At 37.2% G+C, this 22,764-nt stretch overlaps 1 protein-coding gene and 1 long non-coding RNA gene across 4 annotated transcripts in view; both read right to left on the reverse strand.

Annotated features, from left to right (window-relative positions):
* Positions 1 to 499: 499 nt before the first annotated feature.
* Positions 500 to 6,327, reverse strand: LOC136059463 (uncharacterized). 2 transcript variants are annotated; one of them, XR_010623220.1, is made up of 3 exons: positions 6,218 to 6,327; positions 1,725 to 1,874; positions 500 to 633 (listed from the first exon to the last, which is right to left on the reverse strand). It is a non-coding gene; the product is annotated as an uncharacterized LOC136059463 (long non-coding RNA). The 2 variants fall into 2 exon arrangements; XR_010623222.1 differs by having other exon boundaries at positions 1,636 to 1,874.
* Positions 6,328 to 6,333: 6 nt separating this feature from the next.
* HAAO (3-hydroxyanthranilate 3,4-dioxygenase) overlaps positions 6,334 to 22,764 on the reverse strand; it is a 28,776-nt gene continuing 12,345 nt past the window's right edge. For both annotated transcript variants that reach the window (XM_065753244.1, XM_065753327.1), the window contains 7 exons: positions 22,356 to 22,462; positions 20,518 to 20,607; positions 19,771 to 19,814; positions 10,725 to 10,870; positions 9,517 to 9,585; positions 8,261 to 8,343; positions 6,334 to 6,885 (listed from right to left, as the gene is read on the reverse strand). In XM_065753244.1, coding sequence (XP_065609316.1) covers positions 6,807 to 6,885; positions 8,261 to 8,343; positions 9,517 to 9,585; positions 10,725 to 10,870; positions 19,771 to 19,814; positions 20,518 to 20,607; positions 22,356 to 22,462 — 618 coding nt within the window. In that variant the 3' untranslated portion in view covers positions 6,334 to 6,806. The remainder of the gene's footprint in view (positions 6,886 to 8,260; positions 8,344 to 9,516; positions 9,586 to 10,724; positions 10,871 to 19,770; positions 19,815 to 20,517; positions 20,608 to 22,355; positions 22,463 to 22,764) is intronic.

The raw sequence follows: 22,764 nt of genomic DNA on the forward strand, positions 1-22,764 counted from the left end.
TCAGTAACTACTCTGCCTGTTCTGGCATACTTTTCCTAGACTTCTTCTTCAAGTAAAGTTAATGAATGTAATTTTCTAATAGTGCATGCTCATTTGAAGAAACAATGTAAGAAACTGAAGAAATTATTAACTCCTCATGCCTTAAACTATTTTCAAATTAATTCTTCTTATTATTTATTAACATCTCTGTGTGTTGAGCTTTTAAAAATCCAAGTGTGGGGTAAACAGTTGGCATCTTGATACTTTTGAATTCCAATAGTGTTGAGTCCACTCTCAGTAAGCGGAAACTTTGCAAGGGTAAGATCAAATAATAATAATTAAAAAAGGGAAAATACAAATGATCTTTTGGCTTATAATTCTGTAACTTTTTTCTCTTGTTGTTGTTTAGATTATTAAGGAGCTAAGTTTAGAGATTACGTTCATTCCATTTAAGTTTTACTTGAATTCCAAAATAATGAGAGATAAGTTAGTAAATTTATTTATTTATTTATGGCTTTCTCATTTTCCTCCAGTGCTTTGTTCTGCGTGTGTCAGGATGTTCACATTTCAGTGAATGTCTAGAAGCTGCTTCTTTTCAAAAGGATGAAGCTGCTGATTTCTGGTTTACTAGCATTTCTGTGAAGCCAATTTTGGCTGTAGCAGGAGTGTTAAGCATCAAAAGTATTAATTATCTTGAATAGGGTATGTTATTTTGAAGTTATAATGTGTATTCTATATCAAGCAGCCTTTGTGTGCCAGTGTAGCTCCATCATTGCATTGTGGAATCAAAGGTCAGTAGTACTCTGCTGCAGTGCAGTGAGACTGGGGTAATTCCATTACCTACATGTTCATGCATATACAGCTGAGAACAGCATTTATCTCAGTGTAGATGTGGGAGGAAATAAATGGTTTCGATACAAAACATTAAGAATTAGGTGGATGGTTGGACTTGGATGATCTTGGAGGCCTTTTCCAACCTTGATTTTATACAGAAAAGAAGTTTAAAGACAGAATGCATAGGATGTATAAATTTATCCATAAAACACTTTCACCAAACATTTTCTACTGTTTTGATGTGTCTCCTTTTAAGCAATAAGAATGTTAGCCCATTCTACAAAGTCTGTGGTTTGTTTTTGTGTTCTTTGTGATCACATGCATGTGATCACATGCATGTGATCACAGACTGTATTTCTCTTTGTCCAGCTCCCACTGGACTGATGTTGGTGTTATGAAAGGAGTGTTTGTGACCAACTTGGTGCCAGGTGTAAGAAAGGCCAGCCTCTAACGGTGGTGGGGATGGCAGTAATGTGGATTAAAGCACGCGAGTGAGCAAGGAGAGAGTTCCGTTTGCCACCTAATAGCTCCCCCTGTAGTAGATAAAAGGAGTACTTCATTCTCTAGAGCTTTCAATCTGTCACTCCATTCACTATACTTCCTTTCAAAATTGAGTCTATTTAGCTTCCCCTGCCAGACATTCTGGCACAGTTCCTCAGCCACTTAAATATCATTGCGGATTTGGGTTTGTGAGCCTACATCTTATTCCCCTCTGAGGGGGAGGAAGCTTTGCAAGTAGAGTTAATTTTGCTATAGAGGAAATAAATGCCATGAAGCCTTTCTATTAGATTAAAAATCTGATAATAATAATAAAAAAAGAACCTCTGGCCCTTTTTGTGGTGTGTCTGTGAGCTGCAGAGCCCCAGCTGCTGGGAGGCTGTGAAAGGGCTGGTTTAGGTGGAGCTCCTTACAGAGCTGGCTTCCAGTGAAGCCTGGGGTAGTTCCTTCCTCTTGTGCAATCTCTTGCTTTTTCTGTCCTCCAGCAGCACGTATGGAGCGCTTCCAACCCACAGAGAGCACAGATGCAGCTGCTCCATAAAAGCTTCTGAAATATCCTGTGTCTGACATAAATAAAAGTGACCTTTAGTATCAATCTCCATCTCTGTCTGCCAATAATTGGCTAGTCATTTTCTGAAACAGCAAGCATACACAGCATGCTTGGCACAAATTTCACCAGAAAAGAAAGGGTTTCGCAATTCTTTATGCTCTCTGATTATCTTTATGCATATCTCCATGTGGCTATATATGTGTAGGCACATGCATAGTCTATAGAACTCTGCAGTGGTATTTTGCATGCAGTAAAGCAACACTAGTGTTGTAGTGTACCAGCCTGATTTTATTAACATACTGGCATGAATAAGGGCAGCTGCACCTAAATTGGCCAATATGTAAGTAGTGTCAAACTACTTTCAATGAAAAATTGGGTGTAGATTGCCTAACTAATCCAGAAGATGGAAGAAAGAGCTTTAGACAGTTGATCACCGACATCCATCTTATAACAGAAGCCAGGAAACTGGTTAATCACCACTTTAAACTCTGTCTGAAAGGATAAGGCAGTCAAATTTTAGCACTAGCACGCAGGTTTCTGCCTTGATTATTTTAAAATAAAGCTGATCAAATAGGTTGGGGATCAAAAAATTAAATTAGGAATAAACTCTTGTTACTGCAGTTTGTGATATTCATGAAAATCACTACAGGATATGTCGAGTGAATTCTAATAGCTGAAAATATTTTATGGTTATTAAAAATATACTCTAGGAAGCTACACTTGTTTTCTGTGAAATGCTTATGGCAATTTCATTTCCTGTGGTTCCATAGTTATTAAATGTCACTTTTACTTCTTGAGGTATGTGATCTCTGCTCTCTAAACTGAAAGCATGTCTGGAAGGGACTCATACAGTATTCTTGCTTTATGTTTTGTATCTTTACATAAAATAGCTTTTGATTTCATTGCTTTTTGCATCATTCAGTGCTTTTTTATTATCTGCACTTTCAAAGTGAATTACTCTTAGGTCACACAGCAGGTTCACTATTGTTAGTCTGTTGGGGTCCTTGATTAGCTGCTAGCAAGTTCTCCTTTCCTTCTGCTTCCACTTCCATGCTGTGGTTGGAGGTTTGGTGGTCCAGACAGCAAATCGTGTGAGTTTTGTATGATATTTTGGTGTGTGCACTTGTTCTGAACGTGTCTCCCATACATTCACAATGTCATACAAAAGTTTTCAAGTTTTTGCCACGTTTCATTTGGTATTTAGCACTCTTCTCCTGAAGAGAATAGCAAGATACTATCCTATATGGGGACATTGTATGGTCTATTAGAGAATGACAAATAGACATTAAGAGTTTGAACCATAAGAGTTGTTAGTAACCGATATCAAGAAGCAATCAGCAACTCTTAATATTTTTCTGATTGTTGTAAACAAAGCTGACCTATCTGTGGTCTGACAATCTGCAGATTATTTTTCCCAAGTCCAAAAGTGTGCAGCTTCTTTTTGTAATGTATGCCAAGAAGCTAACAGGCAGCTCACATCACACACATTCAGCCAAATAATTGTCACTCAAACAATGGCTTTGTAATGATATGTGCTTTCTGTCAGTATTAGCTTTTGTTTTATAGAATAATGTTTTCTGTAACTTTCAGGAGTAGGAATTATGCTCGCTAGCAACACTGGGTGCTCTCACTATGGCTCAATTTGTCTTACCGTATTAGTGCAGAGATTTAACAAGAAGGTGCAGACTCCCCAAACAGCGTAGCCTACAGTAGAGATGTTCCTGCCGGACAGCAAAATGAGGGTTTGACTTCCCACTCCTGCACAGAGATTGAAGCTGTCCCTGGGGCTTCTCTTCCTGAGACTACTGGGTAAACTGAAGTAATAGATCTCTGGCAGTGATTTGCAAGAAGAGAATGAGCTTTGCTCAGATCTTGGAAAAAGTAGAAGCCAAGTCCTGTCAGCCCTCCTCAGCAGAGGTCATTCTCTGCAGCACCCTCAGAGCTGAGTGTGGTTGGGTGGCACCTAAATTTCTGTAGAATCCAAATAATTTTGCCCCAACTTCAGCATAATTTATCATCTAGATCAGGGAGATAAGTTCTTATTTAGCTGTGCATAGGTCATATATGTACACTTGCCCTTCAGAAATACCAAGCAGTGCTAATGTCTGAATTACCTGGACAAAGATCTTGGAGGTATATTTAACCTAAAGCAACAGCAGTTTAGAAAAACTGTCCCATAGGATTCACAGTTTTGTACTGGAAAACTGTCTGTATAAGTGAATTTGATTTGCCCAAAGATTTGTCCATTTCTATGGTTGCTTCTGCAAAGGTGCTGATTGGGAACTGTTTGATATATATTGATTTGGTATTTATTTTATTTCCTAGCTTTCAAGCTTTAATCAAAATTTCAGTTATGATAAAAGGGAGAGTTTTTATGCATTTCCAGTTTCACAGCCAAACTGTGCTAGCACTTTAGGTTGAGGTATTAACTTTGATCTGCAGGGTAGATGTTAGCTTTGACTTCCTCATTATTACCTTAAAATCAACAGTTTTGTTTTGGGTCCAATCAGAAGTTCTGCTGCATTCTTGGATGCTGATCTATTTATTTTCAATCAGATACAGACCAGAATACGATGACCTTCATCAGCCTAAAGTGTTCACTGATGTGCACTCTGAATTAACTGAAAATAAAATAAATAAAAAGAATCCCCAACCCACTGAAAAGTCTGCATCACAAGCACAAGCTGTTTCTGTAGGAATTTGTTAAAAATCTTAAGTATTTTTTTCTTACTGATATGCAATGGTGGTGGGAGGGTTGCATTTTGCGCATCTGTTCTATAACATTAATATGTCTGGAGAGCTGAAATCAAAGTACAATGAATGCTTTTAATGCCAAAATGAAAATATTATCTTAATGCAGCAACCTCGGATTGGTTTATAGGTGTGACTAAATTCTATGTGGGCCTGAAGAAAGGGTTAACTACAACACACCTGATCATTTAAGCGATCCATCTCATCTTGTATTTTGCATTAGTTTGTATTTCAAAGGAGCAAGCAACATTTAAAAATAAAGCAAAAATGGAGGAAGAAGAGCTCTTCTTTTGACTTCTGCAAGCTGTAAATTTATGCATTGCAGTTAGCATCTGAAATGTAGCTAACATTTGATGGTTAACTTGCCTTAATCATTCTATTAATAAAAATAATTGTACAATCTTGAGCTCTGCTGTTGATCACTGCAATCTGGTTACAACATGTGAAGATCACTGTTTTCCTGTGTTTTGCATAAAGTTGCATTTTTTTTTATTGCTAACGAAATAATGGAACCATGCTGATCAACATGTTTTATTATTGCCCCATAGCTCAACACTTAGTAAGGAAGAATATAGTGAGGTTGGAAGAGAAATTTAAGATCATCTATTTCTGCCCACCTATAGGCAGGGACATCTCCCTCTAGTCCAGGTTGCACAAAGTCCCATCCAGCCTGGCTTTGCATATTTTTTCTTTCTCTTTATAAAACTCACCAGTTTTCTCATCAGATTAAAGGTACTGAACCACCGCATTCTCTCCTGACACTTTTTCCCACAACTGGCAGGACTGAGTCTCTTGCCTTTGAGGTAACGAGGAAAGCTCCTGCTGACTTCCAGGCTAGGTGAAATATGGCCTTGGGTAACTCTATGGATGCTTGCAGGTAGATTTAAACTCCTCTGTATGTGCTTCTTAGCTTTCACATCAGCACAAGCTTGTGACTGTGGACAGTCCTGAGTGTGTAATAATTTATGAGAAGTAGTGCATGTATGTGCTTTTACTGGCCCGTGCAGGCTTTACTGTATGAAGTTTTGTTTAGAATGCATATTTGTATGAAGGCATTGCTTTGGAGTCTCTAAGAAACTGTGAGCAACAGATGGACTGTCTCTGTGTGAATGCATGTTCAGCTCAAGCCTGCCAAAATGCAATAACAGAGGTAAGTTTATTAAGTATGAGATGACAGAGTGTATCAATAGTTCAGATTGAAAAGGGGTACTAAAATCTGGGCACAATTGTACTGTGGGGCCAAAGTACCTACTGAGCTGTCCATACATAGGCAGTAACAGTGCCTGACAGCAAAAAAGTCTCCAAACTGAGTGAGTTTCCGTAAGAAAAATAGGAGATGAGCATGACACTTATTTCCACAAGAAATATCATTATTCAGAAAGAAGTAGCACTTAGTGGAAAGAGATTATAACATTTTTTCCCTCTCCCATAACCCCCATCATACTTCCTAGGCCATTTTTAATAGAGAGTTCCAGCTGAAAAGCTGTCAAGATGCCATGATGATAGTGTAGTTTGCAGACAGATCCCATGTGTTATGTCTGGTCTGTTACTGATGGCTGTGATTGATTCTGCATTGTCAGGTCTGGTAAACGCTTAACAAATAACCTGAAGCAAGTACAGTGATGATCTATGTAATGCTTGATGTCAATGCTGCTGCTCCTTCCCCCTTTTATATCATCTCCTCAAGCAGTGGAGCAGATCAAGTTTATTTTTTTAAAAAAGGTACTTTTATCCAAAGATCTCAGAAGATCTATAACTTATCACAAATAAAAGCTCTGTGCTCTGGGGGCTAACATACCCAGCTTATTACAAATGGCAAAACCGAGGTAAGGAAATAAAAAGAGCGTTCAGTAAGTAGGCATGAGACTTGCACTTGAAAAACTTTTAATTTATTCTAGATAGTATCATTTATATTACTATATATCAAATCCTCTTACTTGAATCTGTTTTCATTTGCTTTCGTGTAAGAAGTATGGCTTTGTTTTTAACGTAATTACTGATTGTAGATTTTGCTGATTTTTTACCTACTTGGGGAAAAATAAGTTGTTATAAGGCACAGCACTTGATTACACTTAATTCCAGTGTAACCGTTGTGTTAGACTGTTCCCATTTCCAGGCATTCTGACTAAAAGATTATTTAGATGAGACAAGTAGGTTAAAACTTCTTTATCATCAAAGTCAAGAGCCATAGAAGCTAGTCATAAGGCCGCTTGCGTTTTGGATCCTGAGCAATGTAAAGAGCAACACATTCCTCTGTTCTCTTCCAGCAGTACCTGGAAAAACAGAGAGATAATCCAATGTGTATAGGGAATCTGAGAGGACAGATCATCCACGCAAAGAACTAATACGCCAATGCTGCTGAGAAGCAGCAAAATTGCAAACAGGTTCTCTCCTGCTTACACTTGTTCTGTGTTGGCATGTCTTATTATATTTTTGGGAACTACTCTACATCACCTCTGTATAAGCCAAACATCAGGACACAGTGGGGAAGAACTTCTCTCCTTACGGATGAACCAGGGGGAAAGGCATATGTTCTGATCTCAGTGACATGAGGGTTGAATCACATAAGCACATATGTTTTTTAACAATATAAGTAATGAAGAGTTCAAGAGTATTTGTGCCTTGTGGTCATCCCTTTTGGATTAGCCATTTATGCTAGTTGCAGAGATGGCCAGAGATCAGTACCAGTAAAGCAGTGTCATACACAATAACATGTATCCACTGTAGAAATCTGGTAAATGTCTTAATCCAATGTGATCTGTGCTGGCAGATCTCTGAACATGCATCATTCCAGAATTTTGAAAATAGCCTCATTCTCTGGTCTGCAGGACTGGGAATTAAATTAAGTGATTTCATGGAGTGGAGGATGTAATAATGGTGGAGGAGGTGAGTACATGCTGGAATCACAGGTATAGAGGTGAAGAGAGACTGCAGCTGGGCAGTTTCAGATCTTTCAGCAACTGTTCCTGGTGTTAGTGATTAGCAAAAATAATTGCTACTACTCAATAGTTGTTTTTGTGTTCATTTCTTTGTTTGCTTGTTTTCCTGTAAGAAACAAGACCACTTATAATCATGTGCATTGCATTACCAGTGAGCGTACAATATACTTCATAGCAGGCACTTTATCAGTGTATGCCACTTTTCACTAGAGTTGGCAAGTACTTTCCTTTTCTGTTCTCTCTGGAAACTATTTTTACCAGTTTTTTTTCTTATATTATGTGTGTCATTACCATGAAATAGACCGATGCATCTTATTCCTGGAGGAGAGCTGTGCTCTTGATCTAGCACCCAAACTTTGCCATACTTTTTTGATCAAGGCTGCTTGGAAGCTTAGAGTATCTGCTGTGTTTGCCTATTAGTGTATTCCCACCTTTTACCCTTATTCATGATCTTTTGCATGTTGATTTTTCTTGATAGCATTTATTTTGTATTTTCCCCAGCTTAATCATAAGGGGAGAGCTAGAATGAATGCCTGGCTTTGTTTGCTCCAAAATAAATAGACTTCTTCCCTAAGGAGTAATGCAGGCTATTGCAAATCCTGCAATGTCAGAGGCTGTGTTTCTGCAGCAGCTGATGCACAGCTTGGTATGGACTAAATAAATAGAATTTATGTTGTTAGAATCTAGGAAATCATTCATCTCTACTCACGAACACTGGGCACGGACAAGTAGGCTATCACCAGCAGCTAGAGTCAGGGTTTTGCCATCCATGATGACAGTAGATGTACCCTCCTAAAGGGAAAGAACAGATAGTCAGCTTTTAGTTTTGTTTTCTGACATAGGTAGGAAGAAAATTCTGCAGATAAGTATGGAAATCTTTCCACTGAAAGAGCACTTCTAACTTGCTCAGCTATATGAGGCCTAGCTAAATATTCAGCTGATGTCCCCTGTCTGACACTATTACCATCAATAAAAACATGCTTCATGGTTCATTGTTCCCCATCACAAAGCAGCAACTTATTGCTTGATGTCTTGGGGATACACTGCTACTAATCTAACCCAGTAGCCTGCAAGTTGGTTCAAGTCTCTGGAAATTTACAGAGATAATCTCCAGGACTACTTCAGACTCCTTTTCTACTTTCCTGATTCCTCATACCTTTTTTCCATCTTGAAAAGTAGTCCACGAATCAACAGGGAGCTGACAGAAATCACTAATAAATCACTAAAAGGAGTCAATCTACACTAGAACACGCTTGTCATTATCTTGTCAAGCAGAGGAACCAGATTCCTGCCAGCAACGGTCTTGATTGCATGGTCTGCTGCGAGTTGCAGTGTAAACAAGTGTCTTTCAAGATTGTTATGTCTTTAATTAGTAGTTGATGGTCCCTGTGAATTTCAGCAGAATGGGAACTGATAGAAACATCTGCTTCACAAGCTAGTCTGACTCGCTTTTCTCTGCACTGTTTCTCTTGAGCTGCATTTCCTAGAAGCCAGTAGAAACAAGGGCATGTCGATCACCTACTGCTGTTCAGTATAAACAAGTTATCTGATATTAAGTTTTGTCTATTTGATTCCAGTTGTCCTCCAGTACAAGGACAAATGCTTTGAGGGATTTGATGCCTTAACAGATGATGATTTTTATTATATAGAGGCATTCTGATATATTACAAGATATACCCTAGCAGAAATAAGAATCCTCACCAAGACCTGATGGAGGATTACAGCAGTTCTTTCCTCAGCAAACAAGGTGAGGGAAAAGAGACTATTTTTATGATGGTAGTAGTTTACAGTTATTTATTGTGAGTTTAAAGCCAAACAAAGTTTCCTGTTGATGATGATTTTCATTAGGAAGAAGGCAATAACCAGTTTCTGATTCTGTTTCCAAGAGTCTATACTACTGTTCAGTTTGCTCTGACATGAATGTGAACTCAGGGGTTAACAGATGTAAACTAAATTGCCACATACAAGCTGCCATATCCAGATATCTGAATTCTTTTTGCTTTTTTCATTTGTTCCGGGTCCATAAGCTACAACCTGAAAAAAAATAAATAAAATAATAAATCAGGAAAGAAAAATAATAGATTCATCCCCTTGAATGAAGTGTACATATTCATCTTCCTATAGCACTTAAACATTCTATTTTTAAAGAAAAATGTTCATAGAATGTGACATTATTTTTACAGACATTAAAATTCACATTATGTTTGGTATTCTTATATTGATTCCTCCTGATAAGATAAAAAGGGAACCGATCACACCTGCCACTCCTTATGCTCCTCTGTATCCTCACTTATCTATTCCCACTGCCTCCTCCCACTCCCAGCTTGGCATCTATATCCTTCCTGCTTCTGTTCTGGAACAGGCACTTCCTCCCCGTGAACTCTGGGCCCTGTTTAGAGCCTGCTGAAGTGAAAAAGATTTTCCCAGTAACATTAAAAAGCTGTAGAGCAGACCTTATTTTTCCCCCACTATCTACTTTGTGCTCTTCTTGACAGTCCTGTGCTCCCTGTCACTCCACTGTCAGATAGATTGGATTCTTCAGAGTGTGACTTTGAGTAACTCAGGGAGACGATGTTTTGTAAACTGTTGTGTAGAGCTATCAAATGGTGACAGCTTCATTTTGCACCCAAACTGGACTGTGTTTGTCTGGCCAAGAAGTGCAATGCACTAGCACTGCCCAAGCTTTTGGGTGCTGTACAGTTCTCTTTGTTTCCATTTTATGTAGGTTATGAAGGGGGAAAGAAAAAAAAACCCTCAGTGTATTTACACATTCAAATTAGACTTGGCAAACATTTGCTGTAGAAAAATACAGGGAAGCTGAGCACACTTGTGAGTAGTATTTGCATCATGCTGGTATTTTTGATTCAAGAAATATGGGAGCGAGAGATGGAGAGAACTGTTTTAGTCCCAAAGGAAGTGAATGGAAATCAGACTCAGGTTGATTCTGCACACAGCAATGGCTAAGACAGCAGGCCCCTGCCCTAGACTCACTGGGTCAACGGACAAAGGCAGGCCTCATACAGGGGCCAGGCATGCCAAGGAGGAATTGCTCTCTTTAAGGGTGCATAGTTTTCTCTGTTGTGAGGCCTGGATTAATTCAGTCTGAATACAAGGCACCTATTATCTGTACCTTTAAAAATCTCCCACTCCTTCATAGAAATTAAGACTCCTACCTCTGTTTCAAAGGTATCTCCAAACACGTTCAAGGATTGCTTCTGATTTATTTCTCCCCGATGATCGTTCAGCCAGCCTTGGAAGGAGAATGGCTCCATTACAGAAGTGCAATTTAGAGGGAAGGGCATTTCTTTCAGGAGCTCATCTGTAAGAATGGCAGAGGGCTGTCAGTGACGTTTCACTGGATCTCTGCAAACTTTTGCTGTTGCTTACAGCTTGAAGGGCTCAAGGTACAGGCATCGTCTAGTTAAAAGACAATGACCATAGCACTGTTTGTTGCTACAGTTATCATGACTTAGTACTTGAGGTTAAGATGTGTGTCTTATTCGGAGTCTGGATGAGGCTGCTTCTCTGAAGCTGTTGTCAGAATTGTTAAGTGTCCAGGCTTCTTAAAAATACTTCTCAACAGTACATGTATAATTCTTGTTGATGTGTTCTTTGTCTCTTTCAGACAAGCTTGTGACTCAGTAAAAACTGATACCGACCCTTGTTGAGTCACTCCTTACACATCCTCATGAGAATGGAATGAGCCCCCCACAAACATCTGACTCCCACAGCTTCAGTACTGGCTTTTTGCTTCATCTCCCCTGCATGTTATTAAATACACTGTCCACAGTGAAGCCAACTGGCTATCGCTTTAAGTTTAATAAAAGGCTTTTCTTGTGGTGTTCCTGGATTTGTAGGTGGATTTAATTTCTAGTATTTTTCCTTCATAACTGATCTAGTTTAAAATAGCTGGAGGACTGAATGCAGTGTGACTGTAGCCAGTAGAATTCAAGACTTGTGCTGTGTGTTACTGCTATATGAAATTAACCTTAGTCATTTTCCAGCTCACAGTGAAATGCAGACAGTGTAGTCACCTTGGGGATTCTAGGTAGTTTGTCCCGAGAAGCCACTGTGGAATGCCTCTAGAACAATGTCAGGTAATTATGCCAACCTAAATGCAGGAAAAACTCACTAGACGGCTGTCTCCCAAAGGCATTGAGCTCACGAACTCACAGCCAAATTGTAGCCTCAATCATAGGAAGAGTAGGTTTTATTAACTATCGGTATATTCCTTATTCAGAGTTTTAACTCTTTCTAAAGCCATCTTTCACTCTCTGCAGTGTTCTGAATACATCCCCACAGGCTTTCAGGGAAAGCTATTCCAGATGCAGCCTTTGAACGATGTATGAAAATGTGGCCAGCACAGCCAAGGCTCAGCAGTTTGCTGCATAAGCTGCACTCATTTAATGGATCATAGTAGGCAGCAAGTGTCTATATTAATCTTACTAATCTCTAGAAGATCTAGATGGGAATGCCCTTTTCTTATTTTTTTCTGTGGAAAAAAATGCTCTTAGAATTTCTTTTTCTTTCATTACATTAAACTAAATGGAATAAGCCAATAAGTTTCTGCAAAGCAATACCTCTTTCAGGAGCTATAAAACTTGTATCAGTAATCTGCAATAAGAAAACTTTTAGAAGATTTTTCCTTCAAGGTTTAAAAAAAATAGATCTACTTTTACATCACTTAATTCATATTTAGCATATTCAGGTAGAAAAGCAAACTCCATCAGAGAAAATAAGAAGGAAAAGAGTACCTTTACATTAGATTTCTTTTACTTTGTGCCTGTAAGCATTAAGAAGTTACAGTCTAAATACTGTATATTTTCTTGCATTATAAGATTACGAAGTAGTGTTAGGGTCATTGCTTGATGATTTATTTTCACATTGCAGTATGTCTGTTGTTGTTGTTTTCTCATTTTTCACAGGCTCGTCAGTTTTCCTTTGGAGATAATTAGAAACACTACACTTTGTCCTTAAATTATGGATACACTCAAGGGTAACTGTATTGCAAAGTAGTTTTTTTGGTTAGAGATAGATACAATATAAATGTCTACAATACCGTTATGATTCAGATTCACACACAGATGAAAATAAAAAAAAAAAAAAGTAAAGAAACATAATCACAAAACATATTTATACACAAGAATAAAAAAGTAAAGATGCTTAATCAAAAGGTATTCAGAGCAATGAATATTCAAATAGATATTAAAATATTTTCTTTCATTATTAGTAAGTCAATTTTCTAAATCAGTATGAAGATAGCAGAGACTTTACTGTTAGAATAAAAAATTGAGTACAGAAAAGCCTTTTTGAATACAATACATTGGTAGGGTTTTAATAAAGTACATACACATATAGTATTTAGTAATATATATATATATATACACAAACATTAATATATTATTTTCATATACTTATAAACAGACAGGTAGATATAGATCTGTATATATAAACACATTTGTTAATCTCTTAGATGATGGGATGCTATATATACGTATGCATATGTTTACACACATATATAAGTTCCAGTAGACTGTAAGAATCCTGCTCAGCATCACTGGATGCATCTTCTCCACAGACCAAGAATTCCAGCATCGTGCAAAGAAGTCAGTTCCAGCTTCATTTGCTGGAGAGTGTACAGCAACAGGCTGAATCTCTAGAGTGGGCACTGTGATGTTTAATGGAAGCAGAACTATAAATGCCCCAATCAGTTGCAAGGAATTTGGGGTAAAAAAGCCAAAACATTCCTTTGTGAACTAAGCAAGAAGCAATGGAAATCTAATGATAAGAAGCAATTATAAACTTATTAGCCAGTATCTTAACTTTTCACTCTCAGTGAGACTAGTTGTGCTAGTTTTCCTAATTCTTGGGATCTCTAGCTCCAGCTGTCCTGTTCAACAGGACATCTCATTGTACAGAACTACAGGAAAGTAATTTACACTTTGCCTTGAGCATGTATAACACATTCTATGCTTATTATGGTGCACTGTCCTTTTTTTTAATTATTTTTACAAAGTGCCCATGAATCACAAGTACAATTTAATTCCAAGCGAGTGTGAATACTTTTAAAAATTAAATTACTGCCCTAAAGAGCTGATGATCAGTCTTCTGATACTTTCTTGTCAGTGGGACGTAGTGAAGAGTTAAGAGCTTATTCCTAATTCTGAAGTTAACTGGTGATAGTGTAATGGCCACTGAAAATGGAGTCTGGATGAAGTGAATGTTCAACATGACCCAGTGTAATGGTTCTATCACAGGTTATTGCAGGACTGATAGGAGAGTGCTGTGACAATGAACATGGCACGATACATCTGACGTTGTTAATGGTCCATTTGACTGGGTCCTCATCTAACACTGACATATATCCTTTCACAAAGTGGAAAGCAGCAGGTGCTGTAATGCTTGTGAACTTGAGCTAAAGAGCTACAGTGAGGATGGCACAGTATTTTGCAATCTTGCATATACCAGAGTTGATGCCTGGTGCTTTCAAAGTAACTGAGTGTTTCTTATCAGCTTCGTGTCCTATATTTAGATATTTTTGCATGTATATGGTTTTGCTTAGTCTTGTACATCATTTTTCAATAACAGGAAATGTGAGTTGGCTTATTTCCAGAGTTCTTATGTTCTATTAGTACTGTGAGACAAATAGACCTCAGTGATGGTAAAGGTGAAAATTATGCTAACAAAATGTGGGAAGTCAGTGTGCTAGTCAGCTGAAAGCTCTTCATATTCATCTCAAAATGACGAACCACTGAGTGGAAAACCATATCTAATATATTCCAAATGTACTGTTCAAGAGATCCATTTAAATATTTCCATAGTTAGTTCATTTTTGGACTTCATTATTATCAAATAAATATCTACAGCAATATTGTTTATGGGTTTTACCAGTCTTTTCAGCTTTAAATTTGAATGTGATGCTATTATGTATATGGAAACTGCTAGGTCACAGCTTGAATCGGTGACTCGACACCTGGTGATAGGGTGCAGACAGCCCTGGGAGCACAGGTGGAAGCAATTCACCTGCATGACCAGAAGGCATGGAGCCAGGTTCCACCATTTCCTAACCTTTTTTAAGGGCTGGCTGCTGTGAGAGAAGCATCTCTGCTTGGAGATTGTCTTCTTTGGAGTGTTTGGTAAGCCCTTAATCTTTGAAAAGGGGTAAGTGAGTACTTCTTATGTACTAGATTATGAATTCTACTTTTCTTGGGTAATCTAAAACTGGTTTAAAGCTGCTATACTTGCCATCACATAAATTTATGTTACGTTAAGCTGAAAACTGCATCATGTTTACTGAATGGACTGTTCTTGATAACTGTGAAAGCTCCTCCATCTTGAGTATCGCATGTTGCCCATCTCTGTGTGCTGTAGTTTTATCTCTAAACAGAGACACGAAGAAGTTCCTTTGCAATTGTGTCAGCTTCTGTAGAAAAGGTAAACACCTTTATTCAAAGGAGGGTACTTAGAGCCTTATCCTTTAACCAGGTATAAAATGGTCCAGGCAAGGATAAGGTGTTGGTAGAATAATATGTTCATTTATTTCTATCCACTTCATAATTATTCCTTCTATCTCTCAAACAATGCTATATAATAACAAATAGCTCTGATGTGACTATTTCACAGTTTTCATGTTAAATTGCCAACGTTGGCAATAATATATACCTTGAGATGTTTTTCCCTGCATGTGCCTACCTAATTTCTGGAGTAAAGTTCTCAGTGTTAATGGAAACGTCAATGAGGCTAATAAGAGTTTGATACCTCTGCATCAAATAATCTAAAACTTGTAGACTGAAGGACATGATTTTAGGCACCTGGATTTGAGGGAGAAGGGAAAAAAACAAAAAACAAAAAAAAAAAAAACCCTCACAAGGTAGTTAACTTATTCCATATGAAAATCCAGAGCTAAAGGACCAACAGTGACTGATCACTTTGGAGTTAGTTGGTTCATTTCACTGTTGTCAAGAATAGATGTAGAAACATTCCATTGAAAATGCAGCATTCACAGGGTGTAATCATTCCTTTCCCTGTGTAACTGTATTTATTTGTGTAGCATGCCCTGAGAATTGCCATGACTGATAATTTATGACTTGTCCATGTAATTATTTGGAGGCACAGTTTTCTTCATGTCATTAAATCTGTGCTAGAAAATAAATGCTTCTTTTGTTCCTAATCAAATCAGAAGCTTCATATGGAAAGCTTTGAACAGCATTATTGTAGTAAAGAAATACTGCCCCTCCAAAAGGAAATATTGTTGTTAGCCAGAAGGCAGGGTGTAAATGAGAACAACAAAGATTGAATTTATTTTTCTGTTTAAAGGCTTGTCATGATATAGCTAGGTTACTGTAACTAAGAATGCCAGGCTGTAGTAAGAAATACTGATCAGGGTTCAAAGTACAATCCTAAAATCAGGAAGCTTAACTTTTGTTTCTAAATGTGCCTTTTATGTGGCTGTGGGTATCTCATTAATTGTCTCCTTCTATAATAGAGGAAGTGCCATATCCCATCACTATGTTTGTGGGATGAGTACAGCATGTGTGAGCTATTATTACTAAATAGCCTAAGAAACACTAGTGAAAATGTCAGACTGACACTGTGAGTTGTCTGTTTCGGATGCTGCTGTCTGGGGAACGTTTAACAATGTGAGGAAAAAGGTAGCAACCTTATTAGAGAAGATGTAACTGCTGTGAAACTGCTCTGAGCTTTAGAGCTTTTTAAAATATTAGATTTTTTCCTGAAGCCTGAACAGAAGGGAAACAATTTTATATGGCATTTCTTCCCATTTTTGTGGCAGGTTTATTATATACATTATGCTCTTAAAGGTCAGCAGTGTCTTGCTTCCTATGGTGAAGCATAAGGAGAACTCTCAGAGATTGCAGTTTGTTCTGCCTATCCTTGATGAGGCTCAGCTCAGAAGCACTCTCCCTGGAGATCATGGGTTTTGATTTGGTGAGTGCTGTCATTAGTAGTTCTGGGTCCCAAATCAACTCCTGGCTCCAAGGAACTTGCAGGACTCCTTGCTTTTGGATGATACATTTAGGTTTGGGATTAAAGAGTTTGGCCAGTGTACCCTGGACATTGAAATCCTACTATATTGGTGTATTAAATATTGCTAACGTAGGCCAGTTATGGCCTATCTGGTTCATCTGAATTTTTAATCTCCTCTATTGGCTGTATGTTCCTTGTGGTGGTCCATATCTGTGTGGTATGGAGCATAGTTGAAGGGAAATGGATGAAGCCAGTGAGAGACTCCATGGTTCTGCTGGACTGTAGGTATATATTAGATGATTCTAGTTTCTTCTTCCACATAGGTGACCTTCAGGAGAGAGAAGAATTTGGCTGGGGAGTTTCTTACAGTTTTCTGTGCAGTTATGGTGGGTCCAGACATTTCAAGATGCTTGACTATTTTTAGTCAGCTTGAAATACTGTTCTGTCCTGCAGACCTGCTGCTAGCTGTTTGCTAAGTACATTGCCAAGGGGAATACTTTCTACTATCTAAATGCTCGTATGCTGCTTCTTTTAATACGTGTGTTTAAACAGAAAGACAAGCAGCACTATAGATATGAGGGAAGTATTTAAAAGGTGAGGGAAGAGAATCAAAAATTTCCTTTTTTGATCCACGTTTAGCCTAGGTATTAAATGTGTTCATCCTTAGGAAGGAGATAACAGTTTGTAATAAGTCTTGAGAAAACTTAACAGAACAGGCTAATAATTAGGTACAAAACCTTTCCAGGAAAGGTGCCTCAAGTAAGGGCTGCATGCAAAGTATGTTTCCTATGGATTATATTTCACTTGAATGTACTCATATAAAACCAGGACACTTTTAATAGCTATTTCTCTTCATAAATTGAGTACTCTGCTTGGAAGGGGACTTTGCCCTAAAATTGGCCAAGCCAGAAAGCATAAATAAATCAAGAAGTCTGAACTTACGTGTGGTGGTTTTTCTGTTGGTTTTACATTTTAAAAGAAAAAGGCAATTGGTGTTTGATTCCATTTATAGCTTTCCTGTATGAGTGAGCTGCAATCAAGGCTTTCTTTGAAGATGTTTTTCTTCTGTTTCTCCCTGAAGAGAGGAGGCAATATTTCTGACTTACATATAAATTAAAGTGCTATCTGAAGTACTCTTAGGTTAAAACTGAAGGGATTCTAGGTTTGCTGAAGAGAAACTGAGAGTCTGAAATACAGCCCTTTGCATAGACCAATTTTAATCTTATTAAAACTAATTCTGCTTCTTAAAGGTAATAGGGGAAGCTGCTGAGGGAATAGGTTCAAAGCATTATTTCCCTGTCACTGCTGTATAACTGAGAAATTTGCCCTGCTTTTTTTTTTTTAATCCTCCATGCACATGACACTGCTAAGGCTTTCAGCTTCTTATTGTCCATAAAAACTTAAGATTGAGAAAACTGGGAAATTACCAAGGCAGAAGTCCAGCCATGCAAGTTTGTTGACTGCCTTTTGCTTGTAGCGAGAGCTAAGATGGAAATGTTTCAAATGTTTACTGTCTTAAAAGTTAATGTAAGGGGAGAAGACATTCAGAGGAAAAATGTGTAGAGTTCTAAGCAAAATAGAAACGTTTGTTCGCTTTGTGTCTTGAATAAGCTTTTCTTTTTTAGGCTTTAATTGAAGTTTCTCATGCCTTTTGGCTTGTGTAATGCTTTTTGAACAGCTTACAAGGAAAAACTTATTTACTGGATTAATCAATAACTTTTGAGAACTTTTTGTTTTACAAAGGTATTGAAGATACTGTAACTTCTGATTGTCAGGACTATTCTTTCACTCATCCTCTGCAAAAAGACTGATGAAATAAATCTGATTCTTTTTCTCTGTTTCCATACAGATCTCTTGCTTCTGATGTAAGCACTTCATTCATGTTTGTGAGGGACACTTATTGGAAATCTATGTATTGAACATGGATAGTATGTGTGAGAGAATATTCTTTTTATTACAGCAGCATCTAGAGGTTTCATCTGAAATTATACTTCCTATGCTAGTCATTGTGAAAGCATAGTGTGAGACAGTAGCTCTCAAAAATAAAACAACCCACCACTCAAAAAGCAACTCAGCAGGAGATAAATATATGGGAATTGCTTGTTGTGTGCTTGGTTTGCAAAGCATGTTATACAGGCCATCTGCATGTGCTAATATAGTGCTTCACGTATAGTTAGGACTATTTCAGGCAGGTGTGATGGTAACCTTCTGAGAAATTGCAAGAGCTCAAACTAAACTAAATACATTTTGAGGTTGCATATATGGATAAGCAAGGCTTAGGAAACTAGAAGGTTTTGCTTGTGAAGCACAGTGTTTTCATAGTCAGAGACACAACATTTAAGGTGCAGCTGTGGTTTTTGAGGCAATTTCTGTCTGTCTTAACACTTTCAAAATGCAGAGGCTTGCAGGGTTGCTAAACCATTATAGGGATCTTCTATTAACTTCTCATTTGAGGGGGAGGGAGCAACACGGGCAACTACATTTAAGAAAGGTGATGTTATTCAGAAATCTTTACCCAATTTAGTATTTGAATAAGAACCTTGTTACAATACGGACTAAGACTGGATATCTGTATAGCCACTATCAATCTAAGAAATGCAGAAATATGGATATAAAGCTTTTGTCTCTACCAGAGGAATTCATAAAAACTATTCTGTTTAAGACACTTGAAAATATGGATATGGAGACTACAGGCAAATGATTTTTTTTAAAAAAGCTTTCTAGAGAAGGGAATTAAAATATATCTTTAACTTATGATACGCTGTGCAATTTAAGTTAGCTGTCCTGTGGCTGTAAGATTAGTGTAGCTGGATATCACAGCAGTGTACCTACATGAATTAAAAGTATGTGCCTTTGCCTAGGTGTTGTTCTTTCTAAAGCATATAGATGAAGGATTAGAAATATGCAGTATGTAGGTTCAACTCACTAAAACCTCATTCTCCATAGTTGGGAACAAATTTTTCCTGGCATGAAAGGAAGTTAAAGATAATGAGATTTTTGCACTGTATAGTTACCTGATGTCTTCACATGAACAGCCAAGATGCTTTTGGCAATCATAAATAAAATCCTCACACGTGAATAGAGTAATAAAAGAAATTACTTCTCAAAATGATTTTCTTTTACAAATCTTGTGGAAAAATGAACTTGGTCATTTGTCATATGGTCACAGTCATATGTGGACAATCGTTGTTCAATCAGATACAAATTAATTTCTGAAGACATTTATTGTATTACCTGGATTTGGTTTTCCTGTTTTATATTGCCTGGAATTGAAAAACCTAAAATGAAAAACATTCATCAGTAAAAAGTTATCTTGTGTCTGTGTATTAATAGAGATTAAGCAGTAATACTGAGAAGGGCTATGCCAGGTCCTTATCTATTATCACACATATTCAATGGGGTTATACAAGATTTATTACCAGAGGGTTAGACTGAAAGTCCTCAAAAAATTCACGTCACTTAATTTCCTACTATGCTGATTTTATTTGCTTGTTCCTTGTACAATTTTATTTGGATAGTTCATCATTAGTAAATGTTAACAATATTTGTGTATTTCACAGAAAGCAGCTGCTTTTTACCATACTTGACAAATTTGCCACAGTCTTGATAATCCATGTATAATATGGACTAAAAATATTTAAACCAAAGAAAGCATTGAGTTGAAACAAACCCAGAGACAGTTTTTTAGTTTTACTTCATTTAACTAAAACTAGATTTTCATTCAGTTCTGCTCATATTTAGCAGAAATCTACTCTTACTCATTCAAAAAGTTGTGGGGAATTGTTTTTAAATCTGATTCAATCAGTTCAGGGTATACAAGACGTGATTAAAACTTGTAAAGCAACAATACCTATGTAAAATGTAGTGTAAGTAGAAATGGAAGAATATAGATAATAGGCTAATAGAGGTCTACTAGATCATTTCAAATGTTCTTTTAAATTTTAAAAGTTTTAATTTAAAAAAAGAAATTAACAAGCTTACTCTTGAATTATTGGTGCAAGTTGAGTGCCAAGATCTTCACAGTGAAACCATCTTTCAAAGAGGACGTTAGTTGATGTTCCCACATAGTATCTGACAAAGTAAAACCATTAGTCAATTGTTTTTTATTAACTAACAGATCACGTAGTTTGAGTCCTTTCAAGAAAACAGCTACTTAGTGTATGTTATTCTCAAGCTTGGCGTACTTTGTTTTGACGTGTAATTATGTTGGGAACATTTACGCTTCTCTGATTAGCAGACTGGTGAGGTACTTAAACTCGTGTTGAGGGCCTAGTAGTTTTGCTGATCAACCATAGATAATTCACCAAGTTCTTTTCACAGACTTTCCAGATTTAATCCTAGAAACTTAATTGTGCCATAACGCTTTAAGGCCAATAGCTCTTGCTTTGGGTGAAGTTACTACAAAAATAACTGTCACTGAATACAGTTCCTGGTAACTGCTTCCATTAAGGTATTTGATAAACATTCTAGGAGTCTACTTGCTTATTGTTTGTGCATGGACTGATAAGAACACAAGGTGGTTTACAGACTTGTTTGCGAAAATTGATATGGCTTCCAGCTGCATAAATTTGGGAGATATTTAGTTCACGCTTCTGAAAAGGAACTTAATGTTTTACTTGCATTATTTTGTCTTAACAATTGTGCTGAGATCAATTAGACAAGATAGTTGTACTCTATGAAACAACATGTACAGAATTTACCTGCAAATTAAAAATATGACTACAGGACAGGGATTTTTCAGTACAGTCATGTATTACAAGTGATTGTGAGTAGATCCTATATGTCCCTGGGTTAGTGACTAAAATTCACTAATTTTTTTGACGTTACATATAGGCAGTTGTTTTCAGCTCACAGAACCTGTTTGAATTCTGAATATTGGCATTATTAATAGACCTGCTATGAGAATTAAACAATGAAAAAAGTGCATAGATGAATGCTGTTTCAAGTTAGCTGTATTGGTCTTCAGCTTGGAATCCATTCTAGTGACTTTCTGAACAGCCTATTTCTTAGTTTCCTATTTCTTTATATTTCCTTGAATAAAATATTTCTAGCTTGCATATTCACAGTCACCCTGCTATGATATGGCTCATGTAACCATCAAAACTGTAGGCAAAAGGACAGAAACAGTACGTTACAGATATTGCTGAAGTTGTTAATCTTTCTAAATTACATGAGTAACTAATTTCACTTTGGTCAGTATCCATTTAATATCAAGCCAACTCTTTCTGCCATGACTTGCCCTCCTAGCCTTATGAAATCTATAAGATTGCAGTACAACGCTCACCCCTGCTCTCACTAGGATAAAAAATAAAACTCTCATTTACTTGAAGACATTGTTCTACAGCAGTAAAAATCTAGGCAGATGCATTTACCATGTAGAGGTTTTAGTGTTATGAATGTTGACTTTTGTTTCTAGCTCCCTGCATGCTTGCCAGAAAAACTCTTCATCTTCTTGCTTTCAGTGCTTAAGAAGGAATTAATGATCAACTTGCCAGAACTGATAGAAACATCTTTTCTGATTTGTATTGTTGTGAAACTCAGACTTCACTACTTCAGATGACAGCAGTAAGCAATATTTATTTTGATAGCTATAATCATAGCATATATCGTAAGGACATATAATCTGTTCTTTGCTTGACTAAGCCAAATACTATGGGAGATCTCTATAGATACGTGTACATAAATTACTGGACAGTAGTATAAAACTGCCAAGATAAATCTGTTAATATTGACATGCACCTTCTTGATAATTTGTATTGACATGATAAATTAATTGCATATTATGAATCCTAACATATTAGCCCACAGTTATACTTAACCTGAGTCCATCCATTTCTGTCTTTTGTCTTTGTCTCTCAATTACGAGACCTACAGTGTCTGCATATCTTTGAGGAGAATGAGGTATCCTGGCAGGTAGGAGAAACATCTGTTCAGACAAAGAAGTAGGAAAGCATTGATGTTAGGAGGTCTTTGTTTCTTTTGTAGTCCTTCCTCTGCAACTAACCTGCTAAGTACTTTGTTGTACTATGCCCTACTGTCCTGTTCCTGTGTTCCTATGCAGTTCCTTTGTAGCTGTATTTAATTCAGAGTCAGTAGTCAAGGAGGTGCTGCTTCTTGCTTTCTCAGTGAATGATGACCATTGATTTCAGCAGTCAGCGTTGCCTTTATTGCATTATGGTGCTGTCCTTCCTGGTTTGATCATCATTGCAAGACACAATTAAAACAAAA

The sequence above is a fragment of the Cyrtonyx montezumae genome, unplaced genomic scaffold (assembly GCF_038088225.1).
Source record: "Cyrtonyx montezumae isolate F1298 unplaced genomic scaffold, pur_monq_1.0 scaffold_0, whole genome shotgun sequence".
Lineage (NCBI taxonomy): Eukaryota > Metazoa > Chordata > Aves > Galliformes > Odontophoridae > Cyrtonyx > Cyrtonyx montezumae.